Below are 20894 nucleotides of genomic sequence, written 5' to 3'. Positions count from 1 at the left end.
TTACACAGAATGGACTTGTTTGGCTCAGACAAGATTCACTTTGAGATCTTTCATCAGGTACTCTCGGTTTTGTTAATAATCACTGAGATTATTAATGAAATTATTAATGAGATGAGTAATAACCACTGAAAGGGACATCATAACCATTTTTAACAGATCCTCATGCTGGTTGAGGGGTTTGGACTATTCCTTACCTTGCATGGATGTACATACGTAAGTGCATGCATGCAAACATTACTGCTCAGCATTATGCTCAGTGGTGCTATTATTAAACAGAGTGCCAAGTACATGTGTCATTGTTGATAGAACGGAGGCCAAAGGTTAATATGAATATATTTTATAACAGGAAAAGCTGATAGCTTAAGTAAAAGAGAATATAGTGTATATCATTTAGATCTAAGAAAGTGTATGCAAGCATATTCACATCTAATCATATTTAGTGCTTGCAACGGAACTCATAAAAAATGTTGGTTATTCTAGAATATCGTGCAGTAAGCTTCTTTTTTAACCATTACGCAATAATACTTATCTGCCATGCTTTACAGTCTTGCTGGTAGGAATAATGTAATGATAGTTTATTTACTCACAAAAGGAATTATTTTAAGAATACAAGATAGCCTTTTAATGTTATATGATATCTTCTTTAAAAATACCTAATTAAAACAAGCGACATACTGCTTTGACAGCTAAAAGTTTACCAGAAGTTTTGTTTCTTCACAAAATCAAGGATACTTGCCTAATCTTTGCCCACTCAGAACACCAATATAGGATCAAACACTTCTGAAAATCCTTTTCCCCCAGAGCAATACCTTTGAAATCTTAAGTTCTAATCATGTGATCAGAAGGTATTCTTATGAGGGAAAGTTTTCAGGACTGGTGAAGGTGAGTGAGAAAATCTAACTAGTCTTTCTAACAACGGATTCAGGCACACAAAAAACTGTCAGCAAATTGAACCTTTCCTTTGATCAAACTACAAGGGCAATATTTTGTAGCCAGCTTGTATGAGTGGGCTTTGGGTTCACCAATTTACCATTGCACCTGAAACATACTGCTAGTAATTTTTTTAAAGTTAAATTGCACAATCCTTATGCAGGCAAACTTCCCACAGGAATTGTGTTTACAGAAGGACTGTAAGATTCTGTGCACAACTCCTTGTAAAGGCAATCACCCTTAACTCCTAGAACTGAATCAATAGTGTTTGTTACCTTTTAGTAACAGGTGGTAAATATCATCTCAAATTCAGATTGTATGTTAAAGGACCAGCTCAAGGTTCCTTAGCAGTGACATTTTGCTGTCTAAAGGATGAAGGAAGAATAACCATCCACGCCAGCTGTTACTAAAGAAAGACAATTCACTAATAACATTCTCCTTTCCCGGTTAAAGAAAACAATGTCTGACAAAGCTGCTCTGCCAGCCTGTTTAAACCACTACAGATTCTGACGGCCTGCTTCAGAAGCCTGCTTCAATAAGAAACTGCTTCCCGAACAGGTACTTGAAACTCCTCACTGGTAACAAACCTGTCTAAAAACTTCATCTTGGGACTGGTGGAGAACAGGCAGGTGTTATTTCCCACACTGACATGACACACTGATATTTCCAATTTTGGCTCAAATTATGTGAGTATGCATGTGTATAAAGGCTGTAAAAACTATGGACAAACCTTTCTGCAGAAGTGTATCTCCTGAAATGACTAGATCGCCTACCAATTGTCAAATTAGTTCTGCTAAGCTAAAGCTTAAGTAGCCTATGTCATTTGATGATCTGCAGACATTTAAGGTTGGCTTAATGGAACTAATTTTGAGGTTTGCTAGCAATGCCATTCTAATCTATGTATGTTGGCTGGAATTCTTTCTGGTTTAACTTTATTAAAAAACCCCAAATGTAAGGTTAATGAGGTGTTTTCTGTGTAATCTCAGAGAAAGAGAGAGAGAGAAAAACTCAGCAAGATGACTATAGAAGAGAATTTTTGTCAGTCAGCATAGTTTGCAGCATATTCCCACTCATGCTAGGGTTGTTTCTGGAGCTAATGAGGCTTAAGAACAGTCAGCATTGTCTAATCACAATGGAGTCCACAGAATTTCAGGAAAACCTTTCTGTAACAAAGCCATGAAAGCCGAAGACCTGGCATACTGAGAGGAACGGTGATTCACATTGCAGATCACACCACTTACTGCTGAGTATTTGCACGATACATAATTAAGATCATATACTTAATACTGTATGTTTTGGAATATTATGAACATTTCTCAGAAAGACAGAAACATCCTTTAGTACTTAAAGACAGTACCTGTAGAACAAGCTGTCTCCTATGACAAGTCAATGGGAAACAGAACTGTCAATTTATCGTGTGCTTCCTCCAGGTAAAGCTACTGTGATAACCAGAGGATATTTTAGCAAAACAGCTGAATTATCCACCCCCTTCTTCAGTGGAGCAGAAAACTAGGATTTAAGGCACATTAGTCAGCATGCTACTGAATTGACCCTCCTGAGTGATGATGATGCTGTCTTGGACACATACCATGAGTTTTCTGCAGCAGAAAGGAGATTTGCCGGAGGATTATGTAGAATCAAGGTGATGATGTAAAAAAAAAAAGTTGATCATGCTGAATTCCATCTATTTCTAGTTTGGCTTTTAGTTCAATTGAGTCAGTGCAGAATTTAGCTTTGGAACTGGGAAGCTTTATGTGATGAACTGATGTTTGTGGAGACATACAGTGTGTGAGTTTGAGTTTTATATTATTTTAATAAGCATTTTGGTCTTGAAAGTTACATGCATAGCAGGAAATCTGAGTGCAGGCAGCTACCAGGATCAAACTCACCACTATATGATAGCTGTTTAAAACATGTGGTATGTTTCAGTATGGAATCTCTAAACAGTTCTAGCTTGTGGCTGTTGCTACACAGGCTGTATGCAGAGAAGTCACAAATAGCTGAGCATATGTGTGGTGCAAGGTTAAAACAATAACAACCAGGTCGAATCATTCAAACACTGGAAATCACTTTGACTGCAGGCCAAAAGCTTAGCTTGAGATGATATCAGTATGGGATAAAAAGGGGATAAACTAACAGGCTTAGCAGCCAGCTTGTTGGAGTCAGCATATAGTATCTATACTTCCAGCAGGAGAGCAGATGGTCATATATTTAAGGAAGCACCAGACAGGGAGTCAGGAGATCTGAATTCTATTCCTGGCTCTGCAGCAGTGTTCCTATGTCACCTTGGGGAGTCACTTTTTTCCCCTTTTTCTTAATCTTTTAAGTAGTGGAAATAATATTTGCTTGTCTCACAGGGCAGTTGAGAGGCTAAACTGATGCTGAGAAAATGCTCTGAATCTCTAATGAGAATGTATGGAAAAGCTGCAAAGTAAACTTGTTTGGAAGAAAGGATACTGCATGGTTTCACATGGCATGTTTGTGCCATATGTTTACGACCTTTCCTCTCCCCAGAATGTCCCATGTCTCTTTGCACACAGTTTTCAAGGAGGGAATAAATGGATTAAGCTGCCTTGCACATTTGCTAGAAAGATAAGCAGCTGCCAGTAAGAATCTGACCAAAGAACAGACTTTATTACTGAGAGAGACATTATTTATGCCCAAGAGGGCAATAGGCTTGTTGAAGTTAACTGTTTGTCCCAAGATATTTTTGCACTGGTGGCAGAATAATGTCTCTAGTGGCTTTTATTCTGAATTCAGCAGTGCTGCTTGCAAGCTGATCATTAAGTACATACTTAAGTATTGTCTTTTATGAACAAATCTTCCATTGGAGTTCCAAAATAAGTCCATTTTTTATATCAGTGAGAAAAGTCCATGATTATTTGCACAGGACTTTCATCTAAAGCCCATTAAAATCAACTAGACTTCAAAGGAATTTGAATCAAAGACCTAGCAAGCAACTGTAATTTCTTCTGAATCCTACGCCCATTAAGCAAAATGACCCTATCTGTCTTCATAACTATTTGGCATCATAGGAGCAATGTTTTTACCACGGAATAAATAGCTTCTGCTTTCAGTGTGGAGGTGTAAGCTTTGGGCTGGAATTTCAGCATGTATCACAATTTGTTCCCTTGTGCATACCTTTTTTGCAAAAGGAAAAAAAGAATTAAGCCTTTTTCTTTCTTCCTCTATGCCTCCACTTTTCTTGTTCCTAGATTCTGAGTTCCTGTCAAGGAAGCAAACCCCAGTTCAAAGTTTTCTCCAGTAAAAGGGCACAGACAACACTGCAACAAGCTTCAAAACATGGGTCCACCTCACAGCAGTGGTGGAGACAAGGGAAGCAAAAGCAAAAGTTATCTGAGCAGATGTCTTCAGTGTCAACGTGTTCTTCCAACGTGAGTTTGTTTTTCTGATTCCTCACAAATGGAGCTGCCTCTGATCCTGTAAACTGGACTTCCTTCAGCGCCTCTGGAAGTCACTGTGGACTAGATATTTACATGGGGGGAAATACCATTTTCAGGTTCAGGCTGTTGAGCAGGCTATCATAGAATCATAGAATGGCTTGAGCTGGAAGGGATCTTAAAGATCATTTAGTCCTAACCCCTCTGCCATGGGGGGTCGACACTAGACCAGGTTGGTCAAAGCCCCGTCCAACCGGGTCTAGCACGTGTCAATAAAATGGGAAGGGTCTGGTGTGGTTTATGAACAAGAACATGTTTTTCTGTTGCATGCAGCCTGGTTTTGTGGGAATACGCTTTTGAGTTAGGCTGTTGCTCTTTTATACTGGGACAGTTCTGCTACCCATTCGCTTGATAACAGCCTTGGTAGTAATGTAAGAGGACTTCATACTTTGCTGAGAAAGATTTACAAAGATACCATAATTACAGTTAACGTCCACTGCATGTGTACCCAAATAAACTGACTTACTGGACTCTTCACCCAAAATCCACGCAGTTTTCTGCATGAATTCACCATGGGATAACTTTAATCCATGACAGAAGCTGAGTGAAACAATTTCTTTCTGAAGAACTTTTTCTTTTTGAATTCAACTGTTTACTCTTGATACACGAACCAGGTAGTAACTGTTTTGAGTATATAACAAAAACACTCTTTATGACAGTGCGAAGTTGATAGTCAGTGGCCAGAGACTGATCTGGTCAGACTCAAAGTGATTTAGATGAGACTGAAGTCCTCATATTTCCCTTTTACAGTAATGTTGGTTGTTTCTTTCATGTCCACTTTTTGGCTAGGCAAGTGACTGAATTGCTGTTAAGAGGTGAGAGAGCTGTTAAGAGGTGAGAGAAACGCCCCACAGAAACACAGATACAGGAAGGAAGAGAGCAAGGATGGAGTTTTTTTTAATCATAGCAATCTTGTTTTTCCCATCCCTATGATTTTAACAATCTAATCTTCACTAGCTGTGGACGTTACAGGTGACACTTTCTCCAATGACTACCAACTTTGAAGGTCACATTAAGAAAAATTTTCCTACTTCTAAGAAGTGCTTCAGTGAGAGCATTGTTATTTGTTTGTGTTTGTGTTGGGGGGTGTGGAAGAGGGCTTGGAGGTTTAAGAAAAACTATTTTAAAGTGAGGGTAATGATTCAACAAGGGGAGGTTCCCTTCCGGGATAGGTCTGGTTATATATTATAACTGTACAAGGAAAGTGTTCAGTACAGTTGGGGCTGGGTTCTTTGCACAAAGATGTGGCTTTATCCCAGGATCATCTTTTCTCTGGGGATGCTCATTCCTGGAAAACTCAGCCTGAAAATGCAATATGATGGGTGAGTGTGAACGGGCTATCATGAAGAATTGTATATGCAGTGCAATTCCCAGGAACTGTGTAGCAATGGCAATAACAGTTAGAAAACCTGGAGACAGGGTTACTAAGCTGTAAGCTTTTTAAGATTTGGAAAGAAAGCATAAAGATCGGAATTGAAGAATCAAAATCCAAGCCAACAAAGATATGGCTACAGCTGTAAGTGACACAGAATGCTCCTCAAATGCACCTCACAATGCTCTGCTTCCATTAGCTGAACTTCATTTGGCTTATCCTCTTTCATAATGAACTTTGAAAACAGATGCTGTAGGAATAAAATGTCTATTCTGAGTATAAAGTGTGTGGGTGTGTGGCTGAGCAAAACAACATCCATTAATAAAAGACAACTGAGGTTATGTGAAAGAGATGCTGTCTCAAAAGCAGCTGAATTCAGATACTGAATCCTTGTTAGGAATCTGTAACAATGACCAAAAAAAGCTAATGGAGCTTATCCAGACAATATTCACCCCAAGGTGTTCAGTGAATGAGATTATTACATTTCTTTATTACTGAATAATCTTTTTTAAAATATGAAATGTCTTGGTCTTCTGTATTCTCCACTCTCAGTTCAGCTTCATAAGAAAATGAGCGATATAAAATTATACTGTTTGCCTATCTAAACTATTTTTTTCATTCACACTCAAGGAATGATAGGTCACTCTGTCTTCACAGCAGTTGTGATTTGCAAGAGGGGCACAAATATAGTCTGGAAGCCAGCTGTCCACATGTGACTTCATACACAGAATTTTGTAAAGCAAACAGAGAAAGCAGCCCAGTGCTGAATGCCTCTAGAGTAATTATATCTACAGAATGTAATTTTAAAAAGAAGAGAAAACCAAGCAATACCTACTGCAAGTTCCTTCACAGAATACCAGTTCAACAACTCTTCTGACAAAGCTCCTGGCAGTGCATACAGAGTCAATACATCTTTCTTAAAAATGTGTTATTTCCCTTGGATAATATTTAATCTTTAGATTTAGATCAAGGATGCAGTCAGAGCCTGACGATTTGACTGAATAGAATTCAATGGACCCTTGTTAAAGTAGTATTTATTTTTGTTTCTAATTGCTGTTCAGGACTGAACCTGTTGAGTACTTGCATGGGACTTAAAAACACACTTAACTGAATGACCAGTGTGATTCTGGGTAGGTAGCACTTGCACAAGGATGAAGCGACTAGTAAAGCCTATTTTCATTGTTGTTTACTCTGTTCAACAACCTAAATGAAATATATGGACTATGAGCGTCCAAGGAAATACAGCTTGTGCTGGGAACAGTCCTTTAATTTGGTGAGAAAGCTTAACTGTAGCACTTAAAAAACTCTGGTTCTCATGTGGTCACACAGGCTGACTTTGCACTTCTCCACTGAGAATCCTAGTCCATAATCATAAATAAGTGTGTCCTTTCTAATCTTAGTTTACTATTAAAAATGATTTGTCTCCACGCTGGCTATTGTAAAAGGTTTATCAGTAAATAAGAGCTGGCCATCTGGCAGCAATCTGACTGTCTGGCATTTCTTTCATTTGGTGTAATTAAGACATAATGTCAATGAGGATAGAAAGATATTACAGGATATTGTTTGCCTTCCCGACAGACAAAGAGCAAAGCAAGCCCAGGCATTTAGAGAGAATAAACTCTGAACTGCAGCTGAGATGTTTATTCTCCTTGCAAAGATGTTTATCCTGCATCTACAAGGTTTATTATAAAGATATCATGGCCGTTGTACCAAATTGTTAGCAATGCAAATGTAATCATTTTACCCCACAAATGAGGGTCCTACGTCCTAACAGCGTTTCCTGAACCAGTAGTAAACTGCCCATTTTAACTACCAGGTTCTATGTTTCTAGGTGGTATTTTCAGGAGAGATGTAAAAAAAAACCAATCTCCCTATTTTTCAGTGGATAATGTGAATGAGTAGTGAATTCTATTTACATGTATATTAAGCTGCTAATTGTACATTTGTGTATGGAAGTACAAACGATAGCAGTTGCAGTTCAGATGATGAGAGCATATTACATTATATTGATGACCATAATGACCATGGCTTCAATAAAAAGCCATGGAAGGCTTTTGTAACAATAATTTCTATTACAAAAGCTTTAAGATGAAAAATGTTCTTTTTTTGTACTTATCCTGCCAAGGGTCTGAGGTTCATTGAAGACACTGAGGGAGACTAGAGCAGTCTAACAAATACGAACATTTATTGGGTTCCCCATTTTATCACATCAGTAGTGGATAACTGCTATCTCACCTTTGAGTAATGCAATGTAGTTGTCAAAATCCACTCCTCATCATGAAACCTTTTCATTAGAAGTGTCACACTTGCTGTCAGTACTGCAACGTTGATCTGAACGAACACTGAAAAAAATAGAAAAATAATTACAAAAGGTTTTTTAATGGAACATACAGATTTGCTTCTTCTGCGCTTCCAACCATTTTAATTCATTCTTTGTAAACTTTCAATATCTTTTTCAGATTAAGCCTGTAGCAAATGAAAGTTTGACAAGGCCACGTGAAAATACAAACTCAGACACTGGATCTGTGTGTCGTTTCGAGAAATATAAAATGATAGATCCTGTACTAGAAACTTTTGTTTCCTGTGAATTCAGTCAGAATACGCAGTTCTGGAGACCATAGTATTCACTGTGGAATAAATTACCTATTCTTGTGATAAGTAGTGTGCAAACACTCAAACTCTTAGCAATGTTCTTTTATCATGGTTATCTAATGTTTTTGCATGCTGAAGTAGATCAGCAAAGCACCAAGTCTATCTGGAATAATTGAATAACTCCCAAACAGGAGAGAAAAAAAAAAAGTGGCATCTTGTCAAATAAATAGTTTATTATATATTACCAATGATCCTGTTTTGGCCCTGGTCCTACAAAGGCAGAAACACACACGAGGGCTCGTGTGTGCAGTTTGTTTCACTGAAGCTGGTACAGTGAATAAAGAACTGCTACTGGCAAGGAAGCAGGGTTAACCTAATGCTCTAAGCAGCAGAAAACTCCTGTCACTCAGTTCTATCTGTAGTGAAAACATTCCAGGAATTCACCACTCACACACGTTTTTGTCGGAACATCACTCAGTTACATGCTCTGTCTTCCTTCTGCATAACAAAGTATCTCCTTTAGACTTATGAAATCATAGATACTTTAACAGACATTAAAACTGATTTTGTTTCTCTGCTGAATTTCCAGGGATCAGGTTTTGCACATTAGGCCAGAAACATTTCAGCAAGTCCAACATCTTCAACATCTTTGCAGTACTTTACTGGTGAGTAAGGAAAACCATGCGTGCACGAAAAGCAGAGTGGGGTCTTGGGCTGTAAAACAGATTTGCATGTAACTTTGGATAAGAATGAAGGTTAAAGTAAACTTGAAAAAGCTTTACCCAACTTTTTTATTTTTTCTTGGTGTAGGGTGGAACTGCCCTTCCACTATATAAAGGAATTTGTGGGAAGAAATTAATTTCCTTGTAGGGCTCCATGAAGGTGCTGCTTCTTATCAGTGGTGCCTGAGTCAATGGAAACACTAAGCCTGTGCTGCATGCTCTACGAACAGATGGCTGGAGAATAATTAAGGGGTGAATTTGAAGGAAAACTTCTTACATTCATTGATATGTAGCTACTTTATTTTAAGTATATTTTTTCATTCTGAATACAGAGCTTGATCTGTGCATTTCTTTCTTCTCTTCTGCACAGCTGGACTTGTGGAAGCCCGCATTGCCTGAAGACATCTGGGCTGGAGAAGACCTGCACATAAGGGTCCCAGCCCCTCTGGTACAGGAGGTGAAAGACAGCTTAGATCAGCATAGGATCTCTTACAAGTAAAACCTCTAATTTCCTGATGGGAAAGGCTGGCTCTAACAATCTTCCTTGCTATCACAGAAGTACCTAGCCCTTTCCAATGAACAGTCAGCAAGTACCGACAATAGGACCCAACCTTTGTTTCAAATGCCTCCAACTTACCTTGATCTGTTCAATGCACAGATGATACATATACCTTGGAGTTTGAAAAAAACATTCCCCTATGACCTGCTTAGTCTCTTTCCAGCTAGCCTGGACTGTGAATTTGGAGCTGGGGTATGAGACAGCCCAATCTGTCTTGTCTTCGGCTGTTGCCTTCTCAGTGACAGAGGATGGCACTCACATGTACGACTCATTTTTTTAGTCTAAAGTCAGGAAGCCAAGCTTGGTACAACCACTCCTTACAGAAGCATGCTTTGCTCCTGGAAAGCACGGATGCCTGCAGAGAAGTAGCATCTTTAACTCTATTTTTCCCTTCCCTGTCTTTTGTTGCTTGACTGGTTTCAAGATGATCCCTTTCAAAGCCAATATTCACCAAATTTCTTCAAAGCTGCAGTTTTCTACCCTTATCCCACCCACCAGGCTGGCGAGAATTTCCTGGCAGCATCCAGACAAACAGAGACATCCTAGCCTGGGACAAAGGTCCAAGTCCCCACTGCACACACTGTTAGGAGCCACAAGCTGCAACTGGCCCATCAGGCTTTATCACACCCATCCAGCTACACATCCTCACTAACTGCCACACTTCTATTTCCACCCAGAAAATCTAATCCAGATACAAACAGTGTCTGTAAAGCTAAATAGGATTAAATAAATTCTATTCCTCATATAGTCTCATTCCCATCTGGAAACTGCTTTTTCAGGTAACCAGTAGCTAGCTATATTTCATATAAACAACACTGAAGTCATTCAGGGCTGGTGACAAATGGCCTATGGACATACACTGACATTTACCAAAGATAAGTTAAAGGAGGATTAGTGGCACTTCAAAGCTGTTTAGAGTTAAAGCTGATCTTGACATCCTGCCTCTTGCCTGACAAATTCTTTTTAGTAAGTGTCATACCCCGACAACTAGAGATGGAAAGAGATGAGATAGGAGCCCGTACAAATGATCTGGCATCAGGTTCAAGTATTCAGGACTTAGATGACATTCCAGAAGATATTTAACCTCTTATTTATATCAAGGCTCTTCATTTTCTAATGGTTTCACCTGATTCTAGTGGAAATTTAAAGACAGCTTTATATTTTTTTTTTTTCCCCTTGGGTTGGGGCCAGACCTCTGTCCACCTTGTGTAGGGTCCTAAAGAAAGAGGTGGATAATTTAATACCTAAGCTGCAATTTTGGCTTTGTATTGCAAAGGGGTTGAGATGAGCATGGCAATGTTAGAGTTAAAGTTCCTATAACAGATTCAAAGCAGGAAACACCTTTTAGAAGGCAGTTGACATGCAAGGAAGGTAACATGACAGTTAGGTATGTAATGATAGAGACATAAATGACAAATTATAATCAGGACATCAATATTCTGACCGTGTCAGACGCTAGGATTTCAATTCTCCAGAGCTCTGATAAGGCATTTTGCATGTGTGCTTTCAGTTCATGGGAATTTGCACTGCCTGAATTTTAGTTTGAAGTTCAGATGTGAATAAACATCAAAGCTCAGAGCAGAAGTCAGCTGTAACTACTCTTAAAAGTTTCTTATGTGAAGTTTCCAGAAATGTCAATTAGTGCTACTGTCAGCAGAATAGCCTATTAGCACTTACAGTGTTTAAAACCACTAATGTTTAAGCTACCTTTGCAAATGTCTTATCGCAAGGGTTTACAAGGAGCACAGATTTGTAACAGTGTTTCAAGGGGCTGATTGCAGTGAGAAAGGATAGCCTATGATCCAAATTTCTCTGAAGCCAAGGAAAAGGATTTGTTGACTCTCTTGATCATGATCACACCTGTCTATAATAATTTCAGAACTAATTTGGAGCTAAAAAGCAAGCAGAGCTTTTTGAAGGAAAGAGGGGTTCTGTTCTGATTTTTGCAAATTGCAGTGAAAACTTCTGTGAAGTCTTTGCAAACTGAAGATGTCTCCATAAAATACAATGAAATCCTGATCTTGTATTTTTTCACTTTTCCCTCCTTTCCCCAAATGTTATTTTTGCTCAGAAGTAGAAGTGGTGAAGGAAGATATTAAACTATTTTTTTGTAAAAAATTGTCTATCTTTAGAAAAGCCTAATTTAAAAATATTGCTTTATTGTTAAAAAGAAGTGAAAATCTCAGTACTTTGAACTTACTCTTACATGAATGTAACCATTATGCTGATGGTGATGAATTTGCCAGGCAGTCCACAGCAGAAGAGACTAAATCCTTTCATTTGTTGATGTGAGCAATGTAGCCACCATGATAGTTCTGCAGTAGTTGCTAGGGATTATTTTCTTTCCTGTCTCCCCTCAGAGTCCTAATACCTGATGTGCAGGAACTTGTGGATCAGAGTATGCCAAGGGAGAGGAGTAGCCACAGGGAGGTCCCAGAAGGTTATATCTACACCCAGTATCATCCAATGGAAGAGGTAAAGAGGAACCCAAGTCTGCTTGCTTTCTGTGTTGCTGCTTTTTTGTAAATGCCACAGCAAGCAACTCTGTGCTTGCAGAAAGCTCAGCTGAAATCAGGGAAGTTCTTTCTGGCTTCCATCTTTGCAGAATTGGTCCTCACTCTTTGATTAGAATCTTGGCTTGGTGGAATCAAACATGAATTTGCAATTGATTTTGATTATATGCTCAGTTCCTCCCTGACCAAACCCTAAATGTTCTGCATGAAGCAGCCATATTGTTTTGCAAATGAAGTTCTAAGGTTCAGTTGGTTAGTTTCCTACTTTTTATACCCTATTATGCTTTATCATTGTCTCTAGTATTTATTCATTAAACCCCAGTATGTTTGATGCTGAGCCAAATGACTACTGCAGTCTCTGGAATCCTGGTAAGGAAGAAGAGATGAACAGGGGGAGACCTGTAGAAAGAAGTAATTTAAGGACAGGTTTTGACACTTCAGGGGAGGATAACGTCATGAGGGTGGGTAGTGAAGACTTCTTGGTGCTATGTTTCAGAGACCAGTGGGTAAGTCTGGACAAAGGTAGAACACGGTGATATTCTTTCTCCTAGTCACACAATAAGACTGAGAGAGCAGAGCCAATCCTCATGTATATTTTGTCTGAGCTACCCATTGTGGGTGACTGCTGCTGAACTCAGTTATGGAAAGTCAGTCCTGATAGGGCAGAGATTGTACTGTTGCTTTGAAGACTTGATGATGTGGCTCTGTGTCTGCTGAAGTCAACAGAAAGATGACTGATAGGACAGGCATGTTGAGTAAGATCCAGAATAGAATATCAGTGTTTTATTGCAGTGGTGTTATCTTTAACACTCAGTGAGATGTGACCATGTCTTTGCTCAGAGGCAAACGAAAGGCCTTCCATGAGGGTTAAGTGTTATCAGAGATTGAAATAAGCTCTGAGGAAAACACTGCTTGTCCACGCAAAAGAAAATGCTTTAATATGGAAATGGAAATGGGAAAGACAAGGAAACTCCCACTTTGCACCAAGAATTCTCCGTGACTATTTCAGATTTATCAATGGATGTCTGAGATTCAGAAGAACAACAGTGAGCTGGTGACTCAGCACTACCTGGGGAAGACAATAGAGAATCGAACAATGTATTATCTGCAGGTAAGGGAGGAACTTTCTTAAAATGAATAAATAAAATCTTCATTAAAAAGTATGCAGGAGAAAACAGGATTCAGATTGTTCCTAAGACAGTGGTCATCCCAGTTCACTGAAATAATAGATGGTTTTACTCCTCTGCATTACAGTACGATTTGCCAAGTTTCATATACACTATCACCGTAACCTTGCTATTGCTATTATGCAGTGAAACAACAAATTTATATTAGAAATAATAATCAAGCTGCAACTAGCTTGGCAACAGCCATGTGTGAGGAGAAAGAGTTTTGTTTTGTTGGGTTTATTGCTTTTTACCGCATATAGCCTTGCTGCTAGGAGTGTTCCATGACATTTTTTACTGGATGCTCTAGAAAAACCGTATTCTTAATAATTAAGTTAGTTATTGTCTAATCTGTTCCTATCACTGAGTAAAATTAGATTCCTTTCCTTTTTGTGTGTCCATTTCTTAAAAAAAATTTAAAAAAATTTCAAAGTGAGAACAAACAGTTCTGTGAGTGACTAATATAAATGAAAAATAAACTGGTTTATTGACAGCCCTGCTCAACACACATTTTAAAACTCTCGCCCTGTGATACCAAAGAAACAGGGTTATTAGACAGAAGAGCTTGCCATAATGATGTCTGTAATAATAATAATCTCAGATGGCTCAACAGCACATCAAGGTACATCCTTTTCTTTCTGTATTATGCTAGGCTGTTTTATTGCAATGTAACAGTTTTCCAAATTATTATTTCTACACTCTCTCAGATCAGTCAACCATCAGATGACACCAAAAAGATCATTTGGATGGACTGTGGGATTCATGCCAGAGAATGGATCTCTCCAGCCTTCTGCCAGTGGTTTGTGAAAGAAGTGAGTCCTCGCTTTTCTGCTTAGATAATAACCAACCCATATAACTTTGGATACTTCAGTTCTCTTTTCTATCAGGGCATCAAGAATTGTACTTTTTCTGATAAAATATGATTTTCAAAATCAGTACATAGTACTGATATGGGACAATATTTGTTAGCACATTGTTTCCTCCACCTATACTGATTCCATAGCCACGGACGTGGATGGCAATCTCTCTGCTTCCCACAGCAGCTTTTGGATCAAAACTTTCTGCATCGTAAAGCCACAGTCCTCCCCGGAATAAAGCAAAATTTGGTATAGTGATGTTCTACGTGTACTGGAAGTACCCTGAGCAGAGTTATGCTATCAGGCAGCTTTCATACCTGCAAGACCGTACCGATATGAAGTACACTGTAACTGGATGCACTGTCACTTCATTAATGGCAAAAGATAGATATCTTTACATATCTGAGGATCAAATAGATCTTGGATGCCATGGTGATATCCAGAAGTGAGCGATTCCCTGATGATAGTTCTAAACTAGCCCTTTCCAGTGAATACCACTAGATTCTCTGCTCAGTCCTCTGGGTTTTTTTTCCTTTCAGATTCTTCAAAACTACAAATCTGACCCAAAGATAAGCAGATTTCTGCAGAATTTGGACCTCTATGTCTTGCCAGTCCTCAATATTGATGGTTACATCTATTCCTGGGAAAAAGTAAGTAGTAAAAATCCAGGAAGTAGATTGAAATTTAGATGTGCACAGCTTATTTTGTTAATTTTAGATACAGTCATAGCAATTATATTTAAACAGAGAAGAGTGACAGAATCATTACTCACACAAACCTCATGGCAGAGAGGTTTTGTTTCTTCTGGTAAATTTGCAGGCACTTGAGAAGATGAAAAATTTTTAGCAAATGTCATGAGCCTTGGGAAAAGAGAAAGACAAAACCACAGGATCAATTGCTTTTGGGTTTCTGGGCATGGACTTACCTCCCTGCTAACAGCTCAGTCCTTGGTTGATGGAGTTAATCAGGTCTGGAGGAGTCAGTCATTCTTCCTAAAAGATCTCAACCAGCAAATAGGTCTGCCTTTGCAGCACGGGACAGGAAGAGAATCACTCTTTGGAAATAGGTGTGCCCTTCCAAATAATCTTCCTTTTCTGACATGAAGGATAACGCAAAAATTTGGTCTTCTTCATGTTCCAGACTCCTGAGTCTAGTCAAAGTGTCTTTTTAAGCAGCACCTCAGCATGGCCCACCAGGCTCAGCCTACTATCATGCAAGTCTTCCAGCTTGCTTCCTGGCAGGCTTGGGGCACACGACACTTTCCACTTGGATGCATGGCTAAATCAGCCGGGAAGCTCATATAGGCAGTGCAGGGTGGTCTGCAGAGAGCCAAGTATAGCAGCAAGTGTAGCGGGGAACCAAGGAGTAGCAGCAAGATTAGCGGACAAAAAAGCTTTCATCTCCAATCTGAAACAAATGTAAGTTCAGCTATCATCTCTTGGACACAGAGATATGCCTCATAATGCAAGTCTTTCTTAAGAGTGCAACATTCATGAAAGCAGTAAAGTACTACAGAAAAAGCATACCTTTTCTTTTTTTTAAAAAAAAAAAAGCTCAGGAGGCTCGTTTCAAACTGCATGCAGGCTTGTGGAAGATGACAGCCTGGCTGTAGTAGATAAAATGTTCTGTCACTAAGCTTTATTACTTTGGCACACAGAGTTGCACTCTTACAATGCAAGAGTTACTCAGAATGCAGACATCTAAAATAAAAGAGTCTTTCCACCATATTATCACTAGATCCTATGGATCATTGAATTGTTCTTATGAAACTGAATTTACTTTCCTTTAGGACCGTCTGTGGAGGAAAAACCGTTCTCCATATAGGAATGGTGCCTGCTATGGGACAGATCTGAACCGAAACTTCAATTCTTCCTGGGGCAGTAAGTTCCAAGTATTTCAGATCAGCAAAACAAACGTAAACTGAGATTAATAACTAGTGTCTGAAATAAGATGAAGTTCTATAGGAAAGGAATACTCGCCTTGTCATTGAGACATATGTAAAAATAAAATCCCGGGTTGTAAAAATGTCAAGTCATTGACTTCCAGCTGTCCTTTTCTTTCCTGAGCAGAAAATTGCTGCTTATGTAAGTATACCTTTAATCCACTGCAGGAGCAAGCATCAGCTCCAGACAGCAACGTTGGGAGTTAGCCACTTAACAGCCAGTATTTGTGTTTGCCATGAATTTCAAGGAGCCTCCAAAGCTTCCGTCATAGGTGGTACACTGTGGTGGCGTCAGAGTGTTTTCATTGCAACCAACCTGTAAAATCACGCTAAATATTTCAGTCTTGAGGGGAATTTTAGTTGCTACCAACAGAGTAAGATGTTAGTCCCACTGAGCTGTCTAGTCTCCCTGCCCACATAAGCACACTCCTTAACACTCCAAGCTAAATTTCCCTATTGCCTCGGAACTGGCATTTGTACATCTCTCTTTTGATTCCCTTTGTATTCGTCTCCAGGTATTGGTGTTTCTTATGACTGCAGCAGTGAAGTCTTCTGTGGATCTGGACCAGAATCAGAGCCTGAGACAAGAGCTGTGGCTCAGTTTATTGAAAGGAAGAAGAGTGACATTTTGTGCTATTTAACAATTCACTCTTATGGACAATATATCCTCACTCCTTATGGTTCCACAACTAAACCTCCAACTAACAATGAAGAACTGGTAGGGCAAAAAATTAATCTTCTACACTTCTAGAGAATGCGTACAGGCAGCAGCGTGTGGCAAAACTCTATTTGCCCTCTTGCCTTTCCTTCAGAGGAGCTGGCTCAATGAAAGGACTTGGCTGCCAGAATTACAGCCACTCCATGCAGTATCAGCAAGGTTTATTTGCCTCAGAATTAATCCTAACCCTTCATCTTAAATCAGGAAAACCAAACTACTACAAATAGGGTTAGCATAATGCAAGGTCAGTGAAAATGAGCACCAAGTTCTTGCTGCATACAAGAATGCATTTGCACTTTAGAATGCCAGTACATTATGCACCCATCTTTGTCACAGTTGTGTCCAGAAAGTGCTCACTAGGAGAGTGGGAGCAACATAGGCACCTACTTCTTGGAAACTTCTCCCCTCAGATTCTGAGTGTTCTAATTTGAGCTCATTAACATGTGTATTTATGAACATCCCAGTAGCTGGAGCAAGAGTCGAGACCATGAGGGACTTCGGTTCAGGCTTCGTATTAGTCATTAGAGAAGTCATTTAGTCTGTCCATGACTCAGTCCCTAAAGATGGTGAGATAGAGTCTGGAGCAATATAACAAGTGTAAGAGATCAATCACTGCCGTAGGCAGTACCAGTGTGCTACACAGCATAGACTCTAATTCTCCAGAAGACAGCCCTCTAGCTTTATGAGAAAGTATCTTCTCTACCTAATAGTAATTTTTAAATTTTTTATATACTTCGCATTAAAAAAATCAAGAACAATTTGCCTAAATGTTTGTAACAGATTTCTCTAAAGTTCTGTACTAACAATATCAAAACTTAAAGCTGATTATATGTAAAAATAAAGCTGAATGAGGCAAAAATCTTGTCTGCTCAAAATAATTGCAGAATCTCCAGGCACTGATAACAATGATGTTCCAATTCTGCACTTACAGATGCTTGTTGCAGAGAAAGCAGCTGCTGCCCTGATGGGAAAGTATGGAACGAGCTATAAAGTAGGACCAACCTCTCTAGTTTTATGTAAGTTTCTTTATGTTTCCCTTTGATTGCTCTGTTTTTTTTCAAAGAGAGTCATTCTTGTGTCATAGGCATCAGTAAGTACTGTTTTGCTTGAGTTTCCTCTTTGAGTAATATTTAATGGGCTGATTTGGTGGAACATCTAAGCAGCAGTCATTTGAATACAAGATAACACAGTACATTATAAAGCTGCCTGTGGGAAGAAAGGAGACATTGATCAGAAGCTAGTTCCTACATGAATTCCTCACAGACACATCACAGGGGACAGAAGGAGATTGGTGATAGATCATCCTGACCCTGCTGAAGTGAGCAGCAAAACTCCTATTTGTCTTCACTGGAGTCAAGCAAAAATGAAAATCCCAATCAGGTCCATAGTTACTCCATTAGACATTATTACACGGCAGCTGCTTGCAGTTCTGCACGAAATATATTGGTTTCAGCCTTGTTCCTGATGGACAGGATAGCCACATCACGAACACACCACCACAGCTGATACTAGTTGATGGCCTTTATCTAGAGGACTAGAGGGCCCTAGAGACGGTCTGGTAAACCCTATCTTTTCCCAGTAAGTCACGCTAGTCACTCAGAACAGTAAGCAGTTGGCTCCAGTACCCATGCGGTTTTGCATATTCACAGCATCTGTCTGTGCCAGCCCCCGAGTCACGCAAGTCACCTGCTGCCTGAGCAATGCGGTGTAAGTACATGATAACGTGTCCATGCCAGGGACTGCATTTTGCCAGGGTTTCTAAAGACACTGAATAGGGAAGAAAAAAGGTCCATGAGGCAGAAGAACAGTGATGCAGCGAGTAGCGACAAATTTTTCAGACTTAACCAAAATTATGCTTAAAAACTAGTATAGGAAGAAATTCCAAACAGTGTCAATGTAGAAAATGTAGTACGAGAACAGACAAATGGCCGATCCATCTTGCACCCCACACTAATCACAGTAAAATGCTAAAACCCAGGAAACTCCAGAACTCATCTCCTTTTATTTTTATCTCCATTTTATGGAGGATTGTTTCACTTAGGAAATTCCATGGAAGACTTTTAGAGTAATTAAGAATCGCTGCACCTAGAAACTCTGCTCTCCTTGTCACAGTGATATATGGTTACGGCTTAGTTTAGGGAATCTGGTATAATCTTGCATTAACTATAGCAAGAAGTATTTTCAAAGAACCATGTTTAATACATAGATCTACCCTCTATTTTTAAATTTACAGATAATAACTCAGGCTCCTCACGAGACTGGGCTCACATGATTGGCATTCCTTTCTCCTACACATTTGAACTGCGAGACAGAGGTACCCATGGATTTCTTCTACCCGATAACCAGATCCAACCCACATGTGAGGAGACTATGTTGGCTGTGACAACTATCCTAGACTATATTTATGAGAAGTATGTTCCAGATGGGGCTGAGATGCTGACCTCCAGCAACCTGGGCCTGAGCCTTTGCCTGAGCGTTGTACTTGCATGGACCATTTCTTAAAAAGAGCTTAGAGAAGCCAGCAAGAACCTCCCATGCAAATTATAATGTCCCTTTGAAAAGACAAAATTGCACGAGCAAAGGAAGTATATGTCAAGTATTTCAATAAAGGCTCATCCAGCAAAATACAAGCATCCACTTGTGGTTTTCATCGCTGTGCTTTCGAGAAGGAGGAAAGGATGAAGAGCTGTGGCAATTTCCCAAGCCTCACTTGCTGGCTCCACAAGAAGCCAGTTTTTTAGCACTATTAGTCCCTGGCTCTTGAGCATGTTTTCAGGAGCTCACCTGGGCTCACACAGCCCTTCTGTCAGCCACAGTCCTGCTCTGTCACAATTCTCCCCACTGCCTGATCCTGCTGACTCCTGGGTCTCGCTGGCATTAGCGTCCTGCCTATGAGACTTAAACGTCCCCAATTCCCACTACAGAAAATTGGACAGCTTCCTTGACATCCACCTTCCTGCCCTAAGCTGTCACATGGGCATTTATCAGAAAATACAGAGCCTTGAAAGATGGACAAAGGTCATAATCAGGCAACCATCAACAGCAGCCTGAAACAAGCTGAAGAGTTGAACTGGTGCCAGCATGTAGGGACAGACAAGAGGTGTGGCTCCGTCACTTAGACGCAGACGGATTAGTGGAGATAGAAACCACCTAAATTCTTAAAAAATACAAGAGGGAAAGGGAAAAGGAAGATGAGGATGGGGTGCTATTTCTACAGAGCTGACGATTTCTTTGCATCCTCAACTTCCAAAACCATGTAACCGTTGGCAACATTCTCCTTAAGTCAGACTCCTGAGGGATTTCATTACCCCTACTTACAGAGGGGTGCCTTTCTTACAGAGGGGTGCCTTTCTTACAGACTCCTTTAATCCTTTGCAGTTGACTCTGCAGAAGGACCAGGACCTGGCTTCGTGGGTCTCCATCACTTGGGAGAACCAGCAACCTGCAGGGATCTGCCTGGGATCCTCATGTGAATCTGGGAGCTCAGTGGGGTGCCAGAGGAAAGGAAACGTTTCAACCCATTGAGCAGGGATGCTCTACCTGAGCCACTCAAAAGGAAATGCCAAGGAAAGAGCTTCTGTGTTGTTACAGCCAACACCAGAGGGTGCAGGGCATTCACTGAAATAGAGAAGACCTATCTTAACTGGCACTCTGCTTTTGAATCTAGGAGTCAATATCCCAGAAATAGGTCCACCAGGCTTGGCTATTACAGATAATAGGACAGAATATTTATTTTTCCTGATAGAAAGTGAAGAGTCCAGGGTCAAAAAAAAAAATACAAAAAAGGGGGATGGGGGGAAAAAAGACAGAAAAGGAAAAACATTATTTTATATGGAATGTCTAATTTTCTTAGTAAATTTCAACATTCCACTTCAAAGTTGAAAGTGTAGAAGAATCAGATATTTTCTATACAATATTTCCAACTTTGAGAAGAGAATGCTTTCTTCTCCCCAAGCTGCTTGAAGGCTAGTGGGCGCAAATGCAGGTCAAGGGGTTCTGCCAGACAACTCACAGATTAAGGACATTGAGAGGACAGAAACATTACTGTCCTTAAGCTATAAA

At 39.8% G+C, this 20894-nt stretch overlaps 1 protein-coding gene across 1 annotated transcript; it reads left to right on the top strand.

Annotated features, from left to right (window-relative positions):
• Positions 1 to 5620: 5620 nt before the first annotated feature.
• On the top strand, positions 5621 to 19334 carry CPO (carboxypeptidase O). The gene is made up of 11 exons (XM_009871959.1): positions 5621 to 5713; positions 8945 to 9020; positions 9448 to 9572; positions 11997 to 12111; positions 13159 to 13260; positions 14023 to 14127; positions 14712 to 14822; positions 15962 to 16052; positions 16630 to 16832; positions 17764 to 17848; positions 19066 to 19334. The coding sequence occupies exons 1-11, from the start codon at positions 5634 to 5636 to the stop codon at positions 19332 to 19334; spliced, it is 1362 nt and encodes a 453-aa protein (XP_009870261.1). The 5' UTR covers positions 5621 to 5633.
• The last annotated feature ends 1560 nt before the right edge of the window (positions 19335 to 20894 follow it).

This window comes from Apaloderma vittatum, unplaced genomic scaffold (genome assembly GCF_000703405.1).
Source record: "Apaloderma vittatum isolate BGI_N311 unplaced genomic scaffold, ASM70340v1 scaffold9750, whole genome shotgun sequence".
NCBI classification, from domain to species: Eukaryota; Metazoa; Chordata; class Aves; order Trogoniformes; family Trogonidae; genus Apaloderma; species Apaloderma vittatum.
The sequence above is the reverse complement of the archived record's forward strand: the minus strand, read 5'-3'. Positions and strand labels throughout refer to the sequence as shown.